This window comes from Panthera tigris, chromosome F3 (assembly GCF_018350195.1).
Source record: "Panthera tigris isolate Pti1 chromosome F3, P.tigris_Pti1_mat1.1, whole genome shotgun sequence".
Lineage (NCBI taxonomy): Eukaryota > Metazoa > Chordata > Mammalia > Carnivora > Felidae > Panthera > Panthera tigris.
This window is the reverse complement of record NC_056678.1, coordinates 13,445,327-13,469,640: the sequence shown is the minus strand read 5'-3', so window position 1 is coordinate 13,469,640 and position 24,314 is coordinate 13,445,327. Positions and strand designations below refer to the sequence as shown.

At 48.6% G+C, this 24,314-nt stretch overlaps 1 protein-coding gene across 4 annotated transcripts in view; it reads right to left on the bottom strand.

Moving 5' to 3' along the window:
- The window catches only part of PRRX1 (paired related homeobox 1), a 78,981-nt gene extending 56,407 nt beyond the window's left edge, over window positions 1-22,574 (bottom strand). For all 4 annotated transcript variants that reach the window (XM_007088716.3, XM_007088718.2, XM_007088715.3 and 1 more), the window contains exon 1: window positions 21,333-22,574. In XM_007088716.3, the coding sequence (XP_007088778.2) occupies window positions 21,333-21,573 (241 nt within the window). In that variant the 5' untranslated portion in view covers window positions 21,574-22,574. The remainder of the gene's footprint in view (window positions 1-21,332) is intronic.
- Window positions 22,575-24,314: the final 1,740 nt, after the last annotated feature.

Below are 24,314 nucleotides of genomic sequence, written 5' to 3'. Positions count from 1 at the left end.
GTTAAAATTGCACAGAGGGGAGCCACATGAGAGCCAGTATTAGATTTATCTCACCAATTAGACGATTGGCCCTTTTGGCCACTGCCCATGGCCATTTGCTTCTTTCGGATCCTGGGGAGTGCTCCGCACTGGGCTGAACACAATAAATATTTGTTAGCTGAATGACCGGTAGGTAAAACGCTCTGATGGCAGCTCGAGGGAACCAGGATTGCTATTCCATTGTTTGGAGAAAAGGCCTGATGGATTTCTGACCTCGGGCGGCATTAATGCACACACACGAAAGCAGAGGAACTCTAACCTAGGAAATACAAATCCCTTCCTACGGCGACACAAGCCTTCAGGTCTCCAGATCGTAGCTGTTAGCGATGCTGCCTTCTGATGTTTTTGCTAAATTACAAAGAGGCTGCTTTTGCAGAACTTAAAACAGAACCCTTCCTTTCTGGGAAAATTATAGGCAGTACCTGAATTACAGGCTCTAACTTTTCAAATAACAAACTCAAGAAAACATTGCTCCCATATCACACCCCGATGCATCCAACCACTCCCTCTCCTTTGTCAGCTGCTTCCAGGGAGCCCGCCAGGGAGAGGCTTTTGAGTTTGAGAGAAAACCCGGGTACAGAAATACAGAAAAGACGAGGCTAAGAAAAGCAAGTACCCTGAGTGAGTCCTCCAGGCAAGGCCTCTTGCAGCTACAAGGCCAGTTGGCTCATCAGCCTTCTGAGCCCCTACAGCGAGGCCACTCTGGGTGCCCACTGGGAACCCAGTCTGCTCAGCGCCTCACCCAGAAGGCCATTCAAAACACCATAATCCCTTAGCTGCCCCCATTGCAAAGGCCTCTTCATCACGTCTCCTTTCTCCCCCAATATACATTCTCAATAGAGCAATCAGATTGTTCTTTGGGGGCGCCTGAGTGGCTCAGTTGGTTAAGCGTCCAACTCTTGATTTAAGCACAGGTCATGATCTCCCAGTGCCTGGGTTCGAGCCCTGCGTCGGGCTCTGCACTGACAGCACAGAGCCTGCTTGGGATTCTCTCTCTCTCTCCCTCTGTCTCTGCCCTTCCCCTGCTCACATGCCCACACACACTCTCTCTCTAAGTACATAAATAAATAAACTTAAAAAATTGTTCTTTTAACTACGTAAATCAGATTACAAAACTCCCCAGTTTAAATCTCTCCAATGGCTTCCCACTGCCATCATTCTTAGCCTATAAACCCTATTCCTCACTGTGATCTACAAGGTCCCTGTCACCTGACCCCTACTCCAGTTCTCCGACCTCATCTATCACCTCCCATCACTTGCTATCTTCCGGCTATACTCTCCTTCATTCTGTTGCTCGGACTTACCAAGTTTATTCATGCCTGGCGGCCTTTAAACTGGCTATTCACTTCTGCTCTGCCTGACAGACTCTTTCATCTCCACATAGTTAATATCTTCTTTTCATTCATATCTCTCTCCTCAAATAACCTTGGTTCGTCTCCTTTATAGGACTTATTATTATTTATGATTGGCTTATTTACCTAGTTGTTTATTCGCTTGTGTATTGCCTTCTTTTCCTAGGAGAGCGTGAGGCTGATGAGAAGAAGCAAGTTGTGTTTTTCACCTGAACCCCCAGGCCCTGGAACAGTGACTGGCACACAGCAGGCACTCAATACACATTCGCTGAACGTAAGACAAAGTGAGTGATAGAAAGAGTAGAGAGGGAATCTGTTCTGCAATCGTAACAGACTTAAGCCTAGGCCTCCAACTTTGTCGTATCAGCACGTCCCCGAAGACGGGGCCAGGGTTGATTGAGCGCTTGTCCAGATGATGGCCATTCAGCATTTTATCCCCACTCATCTCTTGCTCTGTTGTTTCTCTTCCTCACTGAGGACTCTGGAGAAGACGGGTGAGCAGGATGACGGAGGCACCGAGACGTCAGTGGCATTCTTAAAGAGGCCATGCAACGTGCCCATGCCATGGAGGGTGACGGGAGAGCACACAGGAGGAGCACGGAATACAGACACTGATGGTCAGGGTGGGTGTTGCAGCAGGCTGCCCGGAGATTAAATTCATTTAGGTCTAAAGTTTACCCGGCACTGGTCCTACACCAATAAAGAGGGCAAGGCGTCCCCTTGCCCCTCACCGCTGAGACACTTTCTTCCAGAAGCAACACCCTGGCTGCCTCCAGCATCACTACAGTTCATCTGCATCATACATTTACCAGCCTTTTGGAGGCTTCCAGGGAACCTAGTCACTGCTTGCAACATTGCATCTGGAAAACGAATTTCTGGCTCCAAACAACCAGATCAGACTGTCTGAATCTTTCAAATAAAATCCTATTCTCGGGGCACCTGGGTGGCTCAGTCGGTTGAGCGTCCGACTTTGGCTCGGCTCAGGTCACGATCTCGCGGTTCGTGAGTTCGAGCCCGGTGTCAGGCTCTGTGCTGACCGCTCAGAGCCTGGAGCCTGTTTCAGATTCTGTGTCTCCCTCTCTCTGCCCCTCCCCTGCTCATGCTCTGTCTCTCTCTGTCTCAAAAAAAAATTAAAAAACATTTTAAATCCTATTCTCAACTTTAAAAACACACATACAAACAAAGGAGCACCACTCATTCCCATAGAGGAAGAGAATTGAACCAGAAATTTTGGATCTGCCTTTTTTTTTCCCCTCCGTATTCCAATCCAGCATTAGAACTGACACAAATCCAAAGCTTTGTGCCACCTGCGAGGTAAGGTAAGACAGATCCACATACACCTGATTTAATCTTCAACAGACTTGTCAAAAATACATTGCTATTCTTCCAGCTTCATACGATTATAGTTCAGAAGGGCGTGGTGGCATGTCCAAGGTCAGAGGCGTGATCCGAATCAATTCTTCACCTTCAGGAAAGCCCTCTGGTTCACCCGGTTTCTTCTCTCGTACGATCTTCCTACTCACTCTTTCATTCAAGTTCCCCGAGCCCCGTAATTAACCTCAGTTTAGCTGCTCAACTGTCACTGAAATATCCAGTGCCACAGGGGTTTTCTTTACAAAGATACAATTTCCTGATGGATTATTTGCATGTTTTCACTTATAATCCCAATACACAGTCCAGGACTACAGTCACCGGAGTTCTGTGTTCCACTCAATAAATGTCGCAGAGAAGCCATTGAGCTCAACCAGCTCCTTCCAATTTTCTAGCCACCGGAGGGTAAAGGCGAGGACAATGGAACACAGTGTTCCAGAGGGGTCAAGACAAGTTCTGGTTTTGTCAAGACTACCTTTGAGGCTTCAGGCAAGTTGCTAAGCCTCCTCGGAGCCTCAAAGCCTATTTGTAAATCAGGGCGACAATATCTACCACTCAACCTTATTCTGAAAATTTAAACAACGTAAGTAATACAAATCACCCAGCACATTACGTGGTCATGTTGGGTGCTCAATAAATCTTAATTTCTTTCCTTTGGAAAAGACTTAGGGAATCTTAATTTCCTTCCCTTTTTTTTCCCCTTCTCCCATTGAAAGACCCCCCCCCGCCCCAGGCACTAGATAGGTGGGGTCATTTCTGAGCAACAGGGCTCAACACGATGAAATACGGAGACTAATCCACCTTCCCTTTGCTAACCCAGAAACCTTCTTTGTTATCTGATTGATTCATTTTGTATCCTTACGGGACACTGGGAATAAAACCACATTTTACAGTTCCATTCTCAAAGTCAGTATCACATTCGGGACTGTCTTTCTATAGAAACTCAGAAAACTGCATTCACACTCGGAGGCCCAGCTGTCTTGGGTAACTGTTCCTGCAAAAGGAAAACTCATTGAGAAGGTGAGTCAGCCGGGACAACTTTCGGGACAATCACAGCCGAGGCCAGCATCTGCAAAGGTCTGAAATATGGGATGTTATGACACTTGGTGAATTACTTCTGACGTACTTAATTATGCAACGACAAGATTTGCAGGACCATAACCACACAGTTCCCCTGGGTATGCTGCCAGTGTGCTCCACAAATGATTAAATATAAAATAAACAACAGCTAACTGTGAGTTATGAAGTTGTAATTCCGCCAAGGGGGCTCCAGTGATGTCAGAAACCACCAGAGCAAAGTTCATGTCACCAAAGGATCCCAGATGGGCTCGGAGGCCTGTTACACAGCAGTTGTCTCTGCTGCGGAGAGGGCTCCAAAAAAGCCTTTCTCTTTGCTTTTTGGCCCTTCTCGTCTCTGCAAGCGCCCTCCATTCTTTTTCTCATCCTCTGAGCTTTCTAAAGTCACACAAACCTTGCTTTTCCAAATGAGTTAAATGGTCTGTCATTTAAGAGGCTATTTCTATTGGGGCGCCTGGGTGGCTCAGCCGGTCAAGCGTTGGACTTCGGCTCAGGTCATGATCTCGTGGGCGGTGAGTTCGAGCCCCGAGTCAGGCTCTGTGCTGACAGCTCAGAGCCTGGAGCCTGCTTCGACTCTGTGTCTCCCTCTCTCTCTGCCCCTTCCCCACTTATGCTGTCTCTCCTTCAAAACTAAACAAACAAATAAACATAAAAAAATATATTTTTTTGAAGAGGCTATTTCTATTCTCCCCTCCTCCCCATATACACACGTTTTGGAAAGCAATCTGTGAATTTACACATACTTCATTAGGAAAAAAAAGCTTAATATATAATAGAAAATCCGCTTAATTCAAAAGCCTTGCAGCGTACCTTAAAAGGAGACATTTCAGATGCAGCTTTAGTATATGCCAAGTCTAATACCCCACGGATGGAATATACTTGTCTTTAAACAGGGCAAGGTTGGAAAAGTTACACTGAAATTTCAAATACAACCTTCTCACCGCGAGTGTCTGAAAAAGAGGGTAAATTTAAAGACTTGGTGCCTCCACCCAAAAGCTCCTGAATTAAAATTCTGGGAGTAGAGTCCAGCACTCCGTGTTGTAACACCCTCCAGGCGATTCTGGTGAGTGCTAATGTTGGAGAACTACTGGTCTGCAACTAACGGCACCCAAGGCTGAGTCTGGACTTGGCTTCTACTCGGTAATGCAGGACCGTGTCCGTCTGAAAATCCCACCCCCCCCCCCGAGTTTCTGGTGGGTCCTCAGGGGTGCCTCCAGCATGCTGATGGATAGCCTAGTCAGTTACCATGCGACACCCCACAGTGGTTTTCCTCTGTAGTATGAGTTTATGAAGTTATGCAGCACCTTATCAACTCAGGCTTCGGGGTTTTGTTTAGAAAACGTTGCGATCCATCCTACTCACTGAATGGTTTTTAATAAAATTCTATATACCGACAAAAAAAAAACCCACTTGGCTTTTTTCAGACCGTGTAGAGAACGAGTAAGCAAAATTGCGTAAACATTGGGAGAAAACTGGGCTTTATCAACCATCAGACAGCAAGGAAGGACTTTGTAAAGAAAAGAGACACACAATACTGAAATACAGCTTCCTAAATGTGGCATACTTTCATCTGAAAACGTACTTAAAACTAAAGTCAAATTGTAAATATTAGTGTCTGTGTGATAGCGTGCCCTGTCTTTGGCACAAGGTTTTTCTTCTAGAATAAGAGTTGAGAGGGGCGCCTGGGTGGCTCAGTCGGTTGAGCGTCCGACTTTGGCTCAGGTCGCGATCTTGCGGTTCGTGAGTTCAAGCCCCGCATCAGGCTCTGTGCTGATGGCTCAGAGCCTGGAGCCTGTTTCAGATTCTGTGTCTCCCTCTCTCTGACCCTCCCCCGTTCATGCTCTGTCTCTCTGTCTCAAAAATAAATAAACGTTTAAAAAAAATTAAAAAAAAAGAGTTGAGATAGCAATCACCTAAAATTAGCCACAGTTAGGATTTTTACAACCTTCAAGAATCACCTTAGTTTCACCTTAAATGGTGTGTCTTTCTTTCTTTTTTTTTTTTTTAATATGTGAAGCATTTAAAACAGCACCAGGCATCTAGTGAGTGCTTCATGCATTCATTTACTCAGTAACTGCTTATTAAAGTCATTTACAATAGGAAAAGTACCATCTGTTCTCTGACGTATAAAACATCTTCCTGTCTGCCCTTGTCTTGAAAACCTTACATACCTGGTTGAAGAGATAAGACTAATGCCTAGGGAGAATTTAGTAACAACGGACCACACGGGACACAATGGACGGCACACACAAAAAGACGTCATTCAACCAATTGCTATTGGTAGAGAACACGGTCTGCGTCCGTGTTGTCAAACCTTATGGCATATGAAAATCATCTGCAGTCAAAAGGCACATGTTTGGGAGATGCTGATTCACTGGCTATAGACTGGGATCCTGGAATCTGCATTGGAAGACATTTCAGTTCATTCTGATGAAGAGGAATCAGGCATCATCACCCTTTAAGATATGCAGGATTCAACTGTAAGCACATTAGAGAAAGAATCCGATTATCTGTTATTTCTCTTTACCTCTTTCCTCTAAATCATTAGAAATGAATAGCATATGGGAGACACATAGAAGGTGGAAATGCAGGAAACAAGGACCAAAGGAAAGTTTTCCTACATGAGGAAGGATTCCGTGTTCTCTAAAGGAGAACAGTAATCCAGCTATCCACACCCCAAACAGAGACTACTGTAATACTGTAAAGCACACACAGCATTTTTAGCAAACACACAAACACTTTTCCATATGTCAGAATGGATATTCCTGACAGATCCGTGCTCCTAATCTCGACTAATGCCCACTGAGCATGCTTACAAGCTGACTTGCCTCTCTTTTGCATAAAACGTACGGTAAACTGCTTCTCTAGACCAGCACACAAGTCATGCGACAAACTCATCCAAGTCCCTCACCCCCAGTGACCCGTTTTCTCCCCATGGACCAAGGAGATGCGCATCTATTACCAAAGAAGCTCATCTATTACCAAGCATCGTTAATTGTTTGGCAAAGAAACAAAGAGCCCTGGATGCTTTATGATAGAGAAATGCAGTCTGAATACCTTCCTGGTTTCCCATATTTCGAAGCAACATATCTGAAAGCAGGTCACATATCAAACTGGGGGACAGATGTTTATCCTACTCGCCTGGTTGGGAAATCCAAGTTGGCACAAGAATGGCAACTTCACATATGATCACTGTTAGTGTGGCGAGTATTATTCATGTATAAAAAATTAAATAAACACAAGAAATCTCAGAGGGGTGGTAAGACAGTGCTATGTCAGAGATATTACACTACCGAGAAAATTTAACAGGGCTGGCGTCCGGGAAACCTCGTGGCTGTGTCAGGTCTGGGATGAGAAGTCTTGATGTCCGATGTCCTAAGCATATGTCGTATCTTCTCCATTAAATTCAGTGTCTAAACTGGGGCGAGGCATTTGTCTTCTTTAGTCACCGTTCAGTCCGCGGTGATGGATGAAGCAAGTGGAAATAAAAACGGTTGGGGCCAACTCAAAGTTTAAGAAGATTTAGATTACTGGTTCATGCTGATGAGGAGAAGGGGTGGCCTGAAGGAGTGGACCACAGTCCGGGACTTCTGAGCCAGACTCCTGGCTCTGCCGGGCACTCATGGTGTGGCTTCTGCCCGTCATTAAAAATCATAAGGCATCAGTTCCTGACCGTAGATCAAAAACATTTGTCTATTTGCTCGCTTGGTAAGGGACATGTTGTAAGAGCGTGACTTTTGGAGTATGGGAATATTCCTAGTTTTAACGACATTAAGTGGCCTCCGACATCGATTGGGAAACCACATTGAATACATATCTGAGCCTGGAATGAGTGACACTTGTCAGAGACGTCACAGAAGTGGGAGCAGGAAAAGAGCAAGCATTTATCTGAGTGCCTTCAATGGGATGGGAAATAGGGTATTGGGGTCTTTGTTTACACTACCTCATTATTCCAAGCAACAGACTTGTGCAATAGATATTAACGCGCCAGGTTTTTAGGTGAGGAAATCGTGACCCAGAGATGCATCTAAAGTCAAGCAGCAAGTAAATCGTAGAATCGTAATTTAGCACAGAAGTCTCTAAATACAAGGTAAAAGGCTTTGAAACCCCCAATGCCCCTAAATCTGAATGAAAGATTCTTGCTTTTGGAGGGCTGGGCATCAATCTACTGAGACACCTTCTTAGCTTTAAATTTTTGCTTGATGACATCATTTAGAAAAGTCTCTACTCGATTCCTTATGTATGATGATAAATTTGGCCCTTTATTCCTCAAGTATTTTCACAAAGGCGGTATCTTTTGAGGCCTGCTGCATTCCCACGAGGAAGACAGGTACAGTGGTTAACATGTTCCCTCTATAACACAGAATGCGAGCCAGGGGAAATAAACGAGAATTTGTGCCACATGGTCGTGTGTTACGAAGTTGGCATGCTAGTCTCCCTATTCGTGACTCAGCATTGTTTCACTGAACTATAATGCATTAACAAGAATTTGGTTGACATCAAAGATGATGAGATAGAATGAAAAAATAAATAAAATGGGATCAAGAGAGAAATCCTCAAGTCACTTAACAGTAGCTTCCTAAAATTCTCCGAGCCAGTTTTCTTACCTGTAAAAGGAAAATAATTATGCTACCCCTACCTGCTTCTTAGGACGGGTTTTATAAAACATAATAGCATGGATATATATGTTCTTGGAGTTTGTGAAGCAAGCTTTCTTTTCTTTTTTTTTTTAATGTTTTTTATTTATTTTTGAGAGGCAGAGAGAGACAGAGCACGCGCAGGGGAGGGGCAGAGAGAGAGGGAGACACACAATTCGAAGCAGGCTCTGGGCTCTGAGCTGTCAGCACAGAGCCCGACGGGGGGGGCTCGAACCCATGAACTGCGAGATCATGACCTGAGCCGAAGTCGGATGCTCAACCGACTGAGCCACCCAGGTGCCCCACAAGCTTTCTTATTCATATTAATGTTATTAATTCTTTAAGACAAACTAAGACATTAACTTACACAAGTAATCAGGGAAAAGAATTAAATCCTCCCACAGTCAGAGTATATACAGTAATTCAGTTAAAATGATCGTGCTTTAAGGCCTACCCAGGCACATCTGGAATTTCTTGGCTGCTCAAGGTAGCCCTGATTCTCCAAGCCAAAAAGTGCAAAACAGGGCAGAAAACAGATATTCTTACCACCCTGAGAAAGGATAATGTCAGGGCAAAGGCGGGGGGGGGGGGGGGGAACCATACATTTAAATAGAGCTTCATATATTCTGAGTAAAACTGATCACACCCAGAAAAATCTCTTCTTCCCTGAGGGAAGCGAAGAACAGACTTCTAACAGTCAAGTGTACATGGTAGGATTTTCTGTTGCTCTTGACAGAAGGGATTCAGCCTTTGAAATATGTGGAGCAAAACTGCAGATTTCAGTTTCATGATTAATGAACTAAATTACGTTTTATTTCTTAAATGTGTTGAGGATTCATCCTGTGGTCTTCCCTCAAACTTGAGTAGGGCTGCTGAACAGCACATCTGGTTACAGGCAAAGAGCTCTCTGGGTGGTTCTCCTTTCTTCCCTCAGAAAGAGGCAACGCAGGGAACTGCAGAAACTTTTATTGGACAAGTGTGGTTTTTTAATCCTCAAATGTAATGATTATTCTCTCTGTCCCCCCTTTCCCAGGAGAAGGCGATTCATTATTAAGATATATCTAATTCATATTTTAAAAATTCTGTTCCACATGATTTTACATCACTTTTTAATACTTGCCTTAAAGAAAATATTTGCATGCATCAGGCAAATATTTTAACATCAATTTGCCTGGGAACGATGTTTAAGTATACTTCATAATAACAATTTATATTTTCTCTGTAATTATCACTTTAAGTAAGGGCTGTGGTACTGTAGACTTTCATATACGGATAAATGCGTTATTTTTTTATTTTTATAAGTGCTTCTCCTATCCAAACACACTGCTGTGTGATGAAATGTGTCACTAACTACCTGACCATCATTCTACAAGGTATATAGAGAAATAAATGTTGCCTGCCTCCTCCTATGTTACAATACAAAAGCATGTATGAGTTTTAAAACATTTCAAAGAAACGTCAAGGGGGTTTGTGAATTCGAGCCCCGCGATGGGCTCTGTGCTGACAGCTCAAAGCCTGGAGCCTGCTTTGGATTCTGGGTCTCCTTCTCTCTCTGCCCCTTCTTTGCTCATGCTCTTTCTCTCTCTCAAAAATAAATAACATTAAAAAATTAAAAAAAAAGAAAAGAAACACCAAGGGGCGCCTGGGTGGCTCATTCGGTTGAGCCTCCGACTTCAGCTCAGGTCACGATCTCACTGCTCGTGAGTTCGAGCCCCGTATTGGGCTCCGTGCTGACAGCTCAGAGCCTGGAGCCAGCTTCATATTCTGGCTCTCCCTCTCTCTCTGCCCCTCCCCTGCTCATGCTGTCTCAAAAATACATAAACACAAAAAAAAAAATTTTTTTAAAAACATCAAGATCCAGAGATCTACAATAATAGAAAATGTGCAGTCCTTTAAGACACTTTCTCCCCACCAGTTGTGTGGAGCTCTTCCTTACCAAACTATGTAAAAACTAATTTTTTGGGGCGCCTGGGTGGCGCAGTCGGTTAAGCGTCCGACTTCAGCCAGGTCACGATCTCGCGGTCCGGTCCGTGAGTTCGAGCCCCGCGTCAGGCTCTGGGCTGATGGCTCGGAGCCTGGAGCCTGTTTCCGATTCTGTGTCTCCCTCTCTCTCTGCCCCTCCCCCGTTCATGCTCTGTCTCTCTCTGTCCCAAAAATAAATAAAAAACGTTGAAAAAAAAAAAAAAAACTAATTTTTTGAGCAGTAGCCCTCCAACTGTGGTCCCAGAATGTCCTTTAACTACTATGCCACTTTTCCAATTTTAAAAGGAGACATGTTCTCATGTCTAGGGATGGTTCCCCGCTAGAACAAGCAGAAAAGAAACAGCAACTGTTTACTCTGAAGGTCCTCACTGCTGGATGGAAATGGATCCACTGGCACCTGAGGAATCTGGGAAATGGCTGTGACATCAGGGTTCCCACAATCCTTAAGGAGTTGCTGTTTGTTGTGCGTGTGCTGGTTGAATTTTTCTGATGAGAGCAAGTGGGTTATATGTTTGTGTATGTTCTGAATGTGGGGGAAACACAATCTTTGAAAATGAGATTAAAAATTCTTCTGTTGGGGTGCCTGGGTGGCTCAGTTGGTTAAGCCTCCGGCTCTTGATTTTGGTTCAGGTCATGATTTCAGGGCCATGGGATGGAGCCTTCCATCTGGCTTCATGCGGGGCTTGGAGCCTGCTAGGGATTCTCTGTCTCTCTCTCTCTCTCTCTCTCTCTCTCTCTCCCCCTCTCCCTCTGCCCCTCCCCTACTCTCTCTCTCAACGGAAAACAAAACTGCCCCGTTGGTTTAAGAAAAATCAGTAATGGACGACATTAATACAAAATTGTGTAAAAAATAGAAAGGAAATATTTCAACACCAAACTATGAACTGTGTCTACCTCAGGGTGGTGAAACATGGGTGACTTTATTTTCCCATTTAAACTTTTTAGTGTACAATAGAACAGTTTCTAAAATGAGCATGAATTGCACGTTGGTGTTATGCCTATATATATGCGTATATATATATATATATGCATATATATGTATGTGTGTGTATATATATATATATGCATATATATATGTGTATTTTAGGGTTTTTTTGAGAACGAGTGAGAGAGAGTGAGTGGGGGAGGGGAAGAGAGAGAGGGGGAGAGAGAGAGTATCCCAGCAGACTCCACACTGTCTGTGCAGAGCCCCATGCAAGGCTTGAACTAACAAACCATAAGATCATGACCTGAGCTGAAGCTGGGTGCTTAACCAGACTGAGCCACCCAGGTGCCCCCATGCTTTATTTCTAAAATATTACTCTCAGCTAGAGAGTGTAAAACCAGCAGAACCACACTATACAAAAAAAGAAAGAAAGAAAGAAAGAAAGAAAGAAAGAAAGAAAGAAAAGAGAAAAGAAAAGAAAAGAAAAGGAAAGGAAAGGAAAGGAAAGAAATCTATTTACTTACACAGCTTTGCTATATACACTATGGAATATGCCTCCCCACCTCCTTACCAAACTCTCTAATCTTAAGAAAATCCTCAGGGTAAATTAACAATCATAGCTCATTTAGAAAATAATTAAGCAATACTTGTAAAAGTGCCGATCACTTCTACCGGAAGCGTGGAGGAAAGGGGTTCACTCAGGCCAAAAGGAAGCAGATCAAGGAAAGAGTCTCAAGGAGGGGAGATGGGAGCAGAACCTTGCAAGGGAGCACAGGTGGGTTTGCAAAGAGAGGTGCAGAGAAAGGACATCTCATCAGAAGTGAGAGAAGCAGGAAGGAGACTAGAGGACGTGGGAAATGTCCCAGCCTAACTAGCACGCTAGGGAAAAGTAGGGGAACAGTTCTGATCTACAGTGAATGGGCAGGCTGCTGGGACCTGGATGGAAATCCAGAAGGCACTGGTGATTTTAGAAGGTAAACTTGCTGAGATCCCGACATGGATTGGCCAGAGGTGGAAAGGAAGGAGTCAGGGTGAGCCTGTAATTTCTGAGGTTTGCATCCTGGGTTGTGATACAGAAACACAGGAAAAGCTAAAAGGGGATCGACTGGGAAAAGGGAGTGCCATACTGTCATGTTTTGTTGTTGTTCTGTGATGTTCACGTGGAAATCAGTTGAACAGGGCACTACGTATATGGATGTGCAGTTCCAAGGGGGGCCCTGAAGCTGTAACCTGGGAGTCATTAGTATGCAGACCTATGCTGAAATGGTGAGCCTGGGGGCAATCTCCCAGGCAAACAGTATAAAGTGGGAAGGGAAGTAGAGGGGACCCAGTGCTTGAGCTGGATTAGAACGGGGGGACCCACTAAAGATGGGGAGGTCACCCATTCACTTAAGCATTCCCTGAGCCCAGGCAACAGTTTAGCAGCTGTCCCAGTGGTATGGGACTACTGTGACCCAGACAGGTATTTGGGACAGTAGCCCTGGTGGAAAATGGAAAGAAAAGTCACGATGTACACAATTATTTAGTGTCACTTCCCAGTCTGGATTGATGACAATATGTCAATGCCCAGGCATAAAAGTTGAGATTCAATACCTATTTCCACTGGAAGATTCAACTTCATATATTTATGAATCACCTGAAAAAGAAACAAAACAGTAACCAGTTCCCCAAACCTCTATTTCCGAGAAGTCTCTAAGTACGCTAGTATAAAATGAAATATCAGAGAGAAAAAATACATGAAAATGCTTGGTTGTGTTATAAACCATTGACCTCAACAGACCCTCTCCTTTTCTGAGGATTCTAGAAAGCAGCATTTAGGGGGCTTCCAGGGTCTGTAGGCAGGAGTCTTCTGGGCAGTACACATACCTTGGGCAGCCAGTCGGGGCACAGGGCATGAAAAGAAAAGGATGGCTGACGAGGGCAGGAGGCTGGACACTGATTCCCCTACCCCCCACGAGGCCCAGGCCAACTCCACCAAGCCCTTTGCAGCCTAGCATGAATCTGTGTGGATAAATACAATAGAGATTGGAGAAAATGGGCTTGTCTGTAAAAATCCCAAGTGCTGGAGAGGCCTTTCAGTTTGCCCCAGAGTCAAGCTGATTAAACTTAGCACGTCCTGGCTCAAACTTTGATTGAGTTGGGCCCCTTGGCCTTTAAGTTGTATATCTGAATCCTCTTTGAAAAGATTTGGCCTCCCCATATACATTTCGAGTGCTGGGAGAGCGCCCATCTGTTTTTATGCTTATTTATAACCACAGCACCTTCCAACACCGTGAGGTCCTTTAAAATATAATGACATGACTGATGATGAGTAATTAAGTGAATAGGGTGAATGTTCTTACTCTCAGACAAACGTTTGTGGGAAAGCAATTTCCCTTGCGGCCCCGGCCTGGCACTTCTGCTTCTAGTGAACACCCAAGCTCCGATTATCTTGGAAGGTATGTGTGAACCACCACCTCTGCTAAGAAGACAAAGTATTCTTTCTGCCCGTTCGTTCCTTGCTCCCACTGCTGCCTTGCCTTGTTGACCTCCAAGTTCAGGGTGTGGTAGGGAGCCCAGTCGAAAAACCCAAGATTTACAGAAGGGGGTTAAGAATCTTCCTCAAATGTCCTGTAAGCCATTTGCCTAAAAAGGGAGGATGAGGGGAAGCCAGGGGTCAGATCTGGGGACACACACACACACACACACACACACACAAGACTTGGGGTAGCTGTTGTTCTTCCCTTGAGGGAAAGAGGGTTCCGCTAACCCCAGGGCCTGACTCTAGGGTGGCCAGTGTCTGTCCTGCGTGAAGACTGGGGTACAGTGAGGGTGTGTGTCACAGCTCAGCGGCCCCTCCCTAACACGCCAGCCCTCCCGCTCTCGCTCTCCCATCTGCCCCGGTTTCTTTAAGCACCTGGAGTTGATGTGCAGAAGCATCTCACCCGCCTCCACGGAGACAAAGCCTCTCCTTCCCAGGCTCCATCCCTAGCACCCGCTGACCAGGGGCATCTAGTGCCCCCGCCCCTTCCTCCCCCTTCCTGGAATCCTGACCACCCTCGTGTCAAAGGCAAGAAAGGCAGAACTCCTACCAGCTAACTCCGTGTTTCTGTGAACACGCGTGTATGGCATACATTTATGCAGTCCCTGAAGTGTCTTCGTGACACAGATATTTCCTATCTGTTGCTACTTGCGTAGACGGGTCTTCCAGCTGGTCGCTCTGCTGCCAAAGTCCAAGGATTTTGGAAGGCAAGGCCCGTCCCGCCCCGGCCCCGGGGGGAATGCGCCTCCTTTCGGCCAGAGAAGGCAAGCAGGCTCGCGGGTACATCCCGCGGCGCCCAGGGCAGCCGCCTCGCCGCCCTGGGAACTGGGAAGGCGAGGGCGGCGGTGGGGTGGGGTGTTTGCATCTTTGTTCCGGCCCAGATGAAGAGCAAGAAAATCTAAGCCACTGTCAAGCTCTGTTTCGAAAGTTAAAATGTAATTTCTCTGCTCTATCAACTCCCTCCTCCACCGCCCCCCCCACCCCCAAATGGAGAGCCTGCTGTTCAGGCCGGTGCGATCTCCATTCCTGCAGAGAAGTTTCCCGAATGGTGTCTCCTCACCCGCCCGTTAAGAAAATTCCCAGTCGCTTGCAAACAGCTCCAAGCAGACGAGACAGCAACTGGAGGACCTGTCCTTGTCCTTTCTAATAACGCGAATCATGAGGATTCAAATTAAGACGCATTTTTCAGATTCGTTCCTCATTTGAAGCTGAGTCCGGGGGTATCGATAACGGCAAAAATAAGCCTCAGAGATCTTGGGAATTAGAGCTCCCTCATTACGTGGTGCAGCAAAGAGGCTGGGACATCCAGTACCCGAGGACTGATTTCTGGTCATGACTCTCTTCCTGTATCTGAGAACTGCGGGGCGCAGAACCCTTAAGATTCCGATTGTCCCTGGGCTCTTCTGAGAAGTCACTCGTGTATGTGTGTGATTGATTTGTTCTGACAAGTTTATTTTCTTTCATAAAATTTCCTTCACCAACCACTGGTTGTGTCTTTGTTCCCCACCCCACCCTTAAAGTGACTATCGTCCCTGTAATCAGCTTCCTAGATATTTTTTCAAGAAAAGTGGTTCCAGGGCAAGTGAAATGTAGTGATTTTTTGTTAAGTCTAAAGCTAAAATCGATAGTTCCTAATTTTCTGTACAACTACTTCCTCCAGGCTGCCTCACTTTATTAGACAAAATGACCACGCCAAGAATCTACTAATATTCAGACTACGGTGGAGACATCTTACTCAACAACTTCTACAGGTGGAAAGCAAACCCGCAGACCCTGAACACCGATGACTGTCCCTTCCTCAGATGTCTTGGCAATGCATTTCTGCATTTCCTGATTTAATAAGAAACAGCATTTAGAGAAAAGAAGGTCGTGGCAGTTTGTTGATATTGTTATTACTGTTTGAGATAGTTTTTAATTGAGTGTTGTTAGCCTGCTCCTGGAGCTGGTGGAAATTACAAGAATCCAAATTCTTGTGGATAAACATTAATGCTGTTGACATAGACATCCTCTCTGTATTGTTGAAAAGGGAGTTAAAGGGAAACCGTTTGGGGTGGTACTCGGTCTGAGTTAAATTAAAACCGAATTCTACCGCAGAGCACCCAATCAGATTACAGTGGTGTGCACTCACAGGTAGTTCTGTAAATGTTTGGACACCAAGTGGACACAGGAAGTTAGACCTTATCCAAGTAGCTCCTGTAAATGTCTAATCTCTAGCTCAGAGGAATACTCCAAGAATCCTGTTGGTTGACCTTACGAATTGGCTTGAATAGAGGATGCTGAACCCCTAAGTTTTACTTTTTTTTCCTGGTGGAGTTCTTCCCCAAGAAACTCTTCTACCCCTTGGGGGGAGAAAAAAAAGAAGCAAAACTCAAGACTTATCTCCTTTTCTATAAACACTACTCGCCCTATTAAAAAAAAAAAAGTACCTCCTAGCCCTTCCTCTAGCTCCATCTCTCAAAGACTAAAAAATAAATATATGATCTTAGAACCGCCACGGACAGGAGGCACGCGGGGATCGCCTTGCGCGCACAAGCTCGCAGAGATCTGCGACATCCCGTTACCCTAGTCCCCGATGTGCCTGCGAAGAAGCCGAGTTCTCCCTCGGCTACCGGTCAGCTGGGGTGGCGGTCCCGCTGAAGGAGGGAGCAGGTAAGCAGGGTAGAGGGGAGGGATTGTAAAAGAAACGCATTTTAAAAAAATAAAAATCAAACTGACCTCTAGTTGAATTCTACAGATGCCATTTAAAAGTGAAAAAAGGTCTCCGAGGTGGCTGCTGGCCGGGCGCGCAGTCCCAGACCCGGATCTCAGTTTATCGGAGCCAGTGGAGTAGGAAGGTATCTGTGGTTCTGAAGTTGATGGGGTTCCCCACCCCCTGCAGTGCAGGGGAGCGTATGTGACACCTTGTTCGTTTGGAGATGGTTTATTCACTCGTGTTGTAAAATCTAAAATGACGCCGCTGGGAAGACGAAGGAGCTGCTGGGCCCCTTGCGACCCCCGGTCTAATCTAAGTATGCGGGGGACCCTAAAGTTCACCATGCCAAAATGCACGGGTGCCTGATGCCTAAGATGCGGCAGAGGCGCTTGGGAGTCTTGGAAAGGGCTTCGTCACATAAATGAATGGTGGAGACACTCGCTCACTGTCTTCTACAGTCAGGGGGTCTGGAGACCCGGCGAGTATTGGCAGTCTGTGGCCTCGGACTGTACAGGCCCGGATCCCTGACCTTCGCACTCCGGGCTGCCCTTCTCCCCAGGGCGGGTGAAAGTCACCAGACTGTCAAATTCTCCAAAATATTAAGAGAAGGAGGCCATCAGCGCCCTGCTCCTGCCTGTCAGATAAACAGGATTTGCCACCTCTCCTCTGGACTTGACCTGCGACCATAGGGGCTCCGTGACCTGTCTTGATTCTGGATTTCACTGCCTCCTATAAAGAGAAAAAAATCTCCAGGCTACCTTTAAAATGATATATTTCCTTGGCTCCTCTTTGAATCAAGATCACTGAGGCCCAAATTCAGAGTGCCAGCAACAGCTCCAGGGCCCCAGGGTGGTGCCGCAAACATTTCTGGCGCCGTGGGCGTTACAAATGCTGAAACTCCAAGGAAATTGATATTCTGATGTGAATTCCAACTAGGAAGCACCCTAGAGAACATTCCCGCTCCCCTGGGCGTACCTCGTGCGGGGAGGAGCCGGCGACGCTGGGCCCAGGGAGTGTGTCGGGGCGACTCCTTCGCGCCGCGTTTACACCTCTCCCTTTGTGACAAATCGATTTCCCGCGCCGCTGTTCTGCATTTGCATCCCGCCGCGGCCCGGGGCCCAGCTGTGCCCGGTGCACACTTAGCACCGGCTTGGGACTGTGTGCGTGTGTGCACGCGTGTCTAATTGACTTTCCGTCTACCTTTTTATGACTACATGTGTTTCCAACAAAAGGTCTTATTAGGACAATCTGGTTTCACTAATTTAGAGGTTGGGAACGTGGAAGGCAGGCGCTTTTTTTTTTTTTTTTAAGAGTTTGCAGAAGTTCAGATTAAGAAATGACAGCGGGATGCACCGTGGTCCTAGGAGTAGGTCTGCCTATTTTTATGACCTGTTCCTCTTTCCTCTCGCTGGCTTCCCCTGTTCCACCCCCTTCACACTCCACACTGCCCCATTAGCCACTGGATTCCTAACTGTTAAAGAACCATTTCTTTAACACTTAAGGCATTTGAACCCAGAAGTCTGAGAAATTTACTGGGCTGGGGAAATCAGTAAGAGGGAAAAGAAATCATTCTACAGAGAAGAAAGTGCAATGAATATCAACCGAGGAGGAAACAGAATTGTGCTGAGGAGTGACAGAGATCAGTGAGGTCTTACTAAGGTCGGCCCAGGTTATAACTGGAGAATTTGCAATATCGTTGTAAATGAAACCTGTTTTACTAACGGGAACTGAAAAGAATATTTAGGAAGAACAGGTTTCTATGTCACTGAGAGAGTAAACCCGGGTCTTCCACACGTGCCCCATCCCTCTGAAGATGATGGCTTCCCACTTTGGGGTAGACTGCCAGCAGGCTGCAAGGGGCACCTGATTCTTGGGGTCATTCTCCGTCCCTTTCAGGCTCCAGAGCCCAGCTTTAGTCGTCTGCCTGAAGACTCCTCTCTTCTCTGACTCGCCCTGGGAGCCTCACTGTCCACTGCCCACTGGAAGCCCAGCAGGGCCCAGTGGGGGGCCCGACTCGAGCAGCTCACAACAGCTTCCTTCGAGACCCCTGATGGCTGACCCGAGGACTGAGGACAAGGGTCCTCCTGAACACTATCACCCCACTCACCAGACCTTCCTATTCTCATCTCAGAGACCAGTGAGGAGGTTGAGGAAACAGGGCTTCTAAAAGCAACAACTATTTGTTGGAAGAATAGGCCCCAGTCATCTCCAGAAAGCCAGGCCTTGTTGTGTTTCTCTGCTACTTTCTTAGCCCCAAGTGTCGGTCACTTTGTCCCCATCAGCGCGGTCTGCATTTCTGCTACCTTCTTCCAGAACCGTCTGTCCACCATCCTTCCTTAAACAGCCTCTCTTTGGCTGGCACCCGAGCCTCAGTTTCCTCTCGGGGGCCCACTCCCCGCCAGGCCTGTCGTTACTCCTTGAAACTCAGAGATGCGTTCAAGAATCAAGGGGGCGGGTTTCCGAAGTTCGCATCCCTTTCCCTCCGGACACACGGTCCCCAACTTCGGCCGCTGCGCTTTTTGTGTCCTTCCGCACCACTGCGGGCGCCACGTGCGCAGCGCGACCTCTGGCCACGCCAGGTCTGGGTCTCACAGGAGCCACCACCGCGCGCCACCTACACCTCAGGCGTTTCCCAGGCAGCCTCCACAGTCCGGAGTCGTTCCATTCGCACCAGGAGGCCACCAGGAACCCGAGCTCCCTTCTCGTGGCGTTCCCTCGGCAGCCCTCCAGCCCTCTTGTATCCGGCGCCCATCGAGGCCGACGCGGGCCCCGGACTCGCTGTGACCACCGGCCTTGGGCCTGCTTTTCACATCCCTCTGCTTGTTTTAGGGGTAAAGCCACACTGGTTGGTCTCGCCCGCCCCATCCTGGTCTTTTCACGCAGCCGTTTCTTCACGACCGTGTTTTCGGCTGTGGGTCCAGCCTCCAGTTCTCCGAACAGCGATAAATGTGGCGATTAATAATTAACCAGGGCGAAAGGAGAACCGCGGAAGGTGCGGAATCAGAGAAGCTGGGCGATTCGGTAACCTAGTCTCCCTGTGCTTTGCATATTTAAATTTTCCCTAGCGAAACGTTTAAAAAACAATCACATTCCGCCGCGCATTCTCTTGGAGCTCCAAGTGTGTACGCCAGCAATTAACTCCTGCTGCGGACGCGTGCAGCGCGAGCAACCCCCCTCCCTTCCACCCCTTCCAGGCTCCAATATCTTCAAGAGAGCCTCCGCCGCTGTGCCCAGCCATTGCCCGGGACTTGGGGACACCGGGTGTTCATTCCTCAGAGCTGGCCTTCTTTCTGTAGTAACAGAGCAGGCCACATTTCCATCAGCCTGAACTCCCCGTCGCCCTCTGCCTCTGGGAATACGTAGGGTGGATCGACCCCAGTTCGATTTGGGCTGAAAAACGCGGAGGGGATCCTAGGCCTGGACCCAGGAAGCTGGGCGAGGGGCAGGCGGCCTGCCCGAGCAAGGGGCTTCCCCTGCCGCCTGCTTCTTTGCAGCCCTTTGCCCGGGCCTTGCTTCCAGCTGTCTCTGGGTCCTGTTTGCTTTGTCTATTTCCCGAGAGTCTGATATTGGCTTTTTTTTTTTTTTTTTTAAACCATGGAATGCCGGCGGGTCTCCTGTGTCTACAGGTTCCCAATTTGAAGACCAAATAAATAATGACACGGAAAGGAATTAGCTTCATTTAAAAACTTCCAGCCAAGTTGAGACCCTTGAAATCTCAAAGAGGAAATATCAAGCCCCATGTCACCTGGGATGAGCCAGGTGACAGGTCTGTTACAGACCCCAGAACGTAGGGATACATTTGGGGGTCACCTTTTAAGGCACGGTTAATGAGGCCAGCGAGATTTCCACGGAGACGCGGTATATCAGTAGGGAAGGATGGGGAAGGGAGACTGTATGGGGACTTTTCTCGAGGTCTTAGGGCCAATAGGGAGAGCTCCTCGAATGTGACACTAGGCTCGGCTTTGGGGCCCGCGCTTCCCCTGCGCATCTCTCGGGTGCGGGACCGTGCGGCCCGGGAGCTCGGGTTTCACCCCAAAGGACACTCCCTCTGCTTCGCCGAGTCTTCCCCAGGCACAGGCCTTTGATTCCGCCGGGGGTCTCGAACCCAACCGCAGGTGGAGGGCGGCCACCGCCGGGCACAGAGAGCGGCTGGGCCGCTGGGGCTGGGCGCTCCAAGCGGCCCCTCCTGCACGCCCCGGCCTCGGGAGCCCCGCGCGCCGGGGCCGCGCGGGTGTCGCCGCTGTGCGCCGTGCCCTCCTCCTCCTCTGCCCCGCCTGCCTCCGAACCCGCGCTCGCGACCCGGGAGGAGCCCCCCCGACCCGGCTCGGCGCCTTTAACCTTCCCCCTTCCCGAACAGGGCAGGCTCCCCGCCTTTACACCCCTCGGGGACCCTTGCCCAGCCAGCCCGGTTGCCCCGCGTCGCCGCGCGCGCCCCGGACTGAGGGGCGGCCCAGTGGGTTTCAGAGACAGTCGGCGGCGGGCAGAGTCCCCGACCCCGACCTCGGGGCCTCTCCCTGCAGCGGCCGCCTGGGCTACGCCCTCGTCAGAGCCCTCCTTTCCTCCCCGTCTGTGACCGGCCCTTCCTCCGGCCACTGCCACCACCTCTCCTCACCCCCCCCCTCTCCCCTGGCCTTGGCGGGCTGCAGGCGCCCGGCCGGGACCCCCAGCGTCCCCAACCCCCCACCCCCACCCCGTCCCGGACACACACTCCCGCGGGCATGCGCCCCTCACTCACTGTCCTGCTGCGGGGTGTCGCTGCCGCTGGTGAGTCCCGGCGACTCCAGTAGGCTCCGGCCGGCCTCGCCCACGCTCTCGTCCGCCTGCGCCGCCACCATGTCCCCGGCTTCCTCCAGGTCTAGCAGGTGACTGACGGAGAAGTTCTTTTTCGCCTGCAGGGTGTCGAGGTTGCCCGGGCTGTCCAAGCGGCCGCCCAGCGCCGGTTGCCGCTCCAGAACGTGCCCGTAGCTGGAGGTCATGGTCTCCCCCTCCGATCCCACCCACCCCCCTCTTCCCGCTCGAATCAACACCAAACGCTGTGGGCGCGAGGGGGGAGAGGAGCCGAGTGGGGAAGAGAGAGGGGGGAGTGGAGAGAGAGTGAGAGAGAGAGAGAGAGAGAGAGAGAGAGAGAAGGAGGGGAAGGACAAAAAAAAAAAATTGGAAAGAGGGCGGGGGACCCCCTTCTGCGGAGCAGAGTTCTGCACCAACAGCCTTCGACAGCCTCGGTTGCTTTCCTGAGGCCAAGTCCGGCGCGGTCCAAGGAGATAATCCACACCAAAAAATAAAATTAAAAAGTCACCCTATGTTCAAGTCAGGAGAAAAAAATTCCTTCCAGCTCTCCAAAAGCGTCCACACGCACACACTAAAAATAATAATAAGGGGGAGAAAGGAAAGGGGAGGCCAGCAGGGCGGGGGAGTTAGGCAAACAGAAGAAGAGAGAAGAAGGGGTGGGAGAGAAGAATCAAAGTGGGGTTTTTTTTCAAGGTTAAAAAAGTTATTCCCAGGCAAGAGTTCAAGCACCAACAGAAGAAGGCTTGTTCCAGCTTTAAAACATCTTCAAGAAAACGTGTTCCCCCTCTCTGCACTCCTGTGGATTCTCAGGAGTGACTAAAGTTTCAGGAGGAGAGGGTGATGTCTTGCAGATGTATTGGAGAGCAGGATTCTCACTTTACTTTTCGTAAGAAGAAAAAAAAGGGCTTCAAGAGTCCGAAGGAGGGTGGTGGTGGGTTTCCCCCCTTTCCCTTCTCTCTCTCCCCCTCTTCTTGCTGAGCTCCTTTTTCCTTCTCAGTTGGATCAAGAAGCTCTCTGGCACTTCAAAAGGCACAAACTGGCATGCAGAGGAGGCTTTGTAGGGAATACAAGAAAATTGGAGACCCCTGGGAGGGCAGATCTCGACTTAATAGGAGCCTGTAATTACGTGGCAAAGCCTTTGTGCGGTGCCTGACGTTTTACAGACCCCCTTTCTCCATCACAATCTCCTTCTTCCTCCTTTCCCTCGGACCAAAAAACAGTCTGATTAAGAAAAACCCCTTTGCCAACATCTGAGCAAGAGAGAAAGAGAGAGGGAGGGAGCCAGAGAGGGAGGAGGGAGCGAAAAGGGAGGGAAGAGAAAGCGAGAGAGCCCCTTTGGATTTTTTAAGTAAAGGTCTAATTATCATTCCCCTGCAATAGTATCACGGGGAGGAAAGACAAACTGAAACCCACAGTCACTTCAAACGGACTGATTATTTTGCTTGGGCATTAACTCCTCCAGATTTGTTTGAGATCTTGTTGGAAAATCTCATTTGCATGTTTTGATAACAGCTGCGGGGAAACTTGTTGGAAAAAAATCCACAACTATCTCAATCAAATTTTCTTCTCTCTCTCTCTCTGCCTTTTTTTTTTTTTTTTTTTTTTTTTTTTAGCGTTTCCTGCAGTTCTAACAGTTTTTGGGAGTGGGGGTGGGGGAGTGTCTGAGAGAGAATGAAGGAGAGAGCAAGCAAATTAAAGCTACGTTTGGCTCCGTAGAGACAGCCTCTTAAATAATGTAATAAAATAACAGGCGCGATAATAGTGGGAGGCTCTCCCACGCTTCTTCCGCGAACCAAAGGCAGGTTAGGGGAGATCTAGAAGGCGCCGAATCGGTTCGAGTCTCTCGCCGCTAGGAATCCCGGGGCCAGGGCAGTGGGAAATTTACATATTTATTTAGCCGGAGGAAAGGACTCTGCGAGTGTAGCATAATTGCTCTCGCCTCCCCCCACCCTGGCCAATTTCGTAACCTCTTTGGTGCGGCCAAGGTCGCTTCCCCAGGCGACGACGCTAAGCCGGGAGGGTCGCGTTGCCCAGATGCTCGGAAGGCAGGGGCACTCCTGGAGCGAGCGGCCGGCCGGGCGAGGCTCCTGCTTAGTTCAGGGTCCGGCCCGGGTGCCTGGGCGGGCGGCGGGGGGCGGGGGGGGGGGTAAGAGGAAGAACGCGGGGGGATAGAGGAACCCCCAAGTCTACGGATAATGCTCTGCCGTCTGTCTGCTGAGCCCTGACTTGACAAGGAACAGAGAGGTGCTGAGGGATTTTTTTCATGACCTGTTGGAATTTGGTAACAGCTTTAATAGTCTCATTAGAAATGAGTTACTATATGACGAGTAAGTAAAATATTAAGTGCTTATTTGTGGCATTTTATGTTCTTCAAATACACACACACACACACACACACACACACACACACTTTCCCACTGCCTTGATTACTAGACTCCCCCCCCCCTTTTTTTTTCCTCCTCCTATAGCCGAGAGGCTCTACTGGAGAGAAAGAGGGGTCCGAGTGTGTGTAAATGCTTTCTGGGCTCCAAACGGCCATAGTTAGCCCAGAACTCCCAGCCCTGATCTGGGAAAAGAACATTTGATGCCATCAAAGGGCTGCAGATTGAAACCAGATGTGCTCGCCTCGGTTCTTTCCATGCATTTAATTAAGGAGCCGGGATGGAGGAGACTTTTTCATCATTAGTCCACCCACTGCCCCCTCCTATTTCCATCCCCTCGCCCTCCCCCGCCCCAACCCGGCCCGCGCGCACCCCCGACCGGGAGCCCAAAGCCCCGCCAGCGCCGCGCGGTGCGCCGCGCGGGTCGCTGCGTCTCCCCAGCGGTCGGGGCTCCAAGCAGTAAACATCTGTCCGCGTCTGGGCCCGTGCGAGCGGCGCGGCGGGGCTAGCGGGACGCCGGTGGGAGGCGGACGCGCACCCGGGTGGGC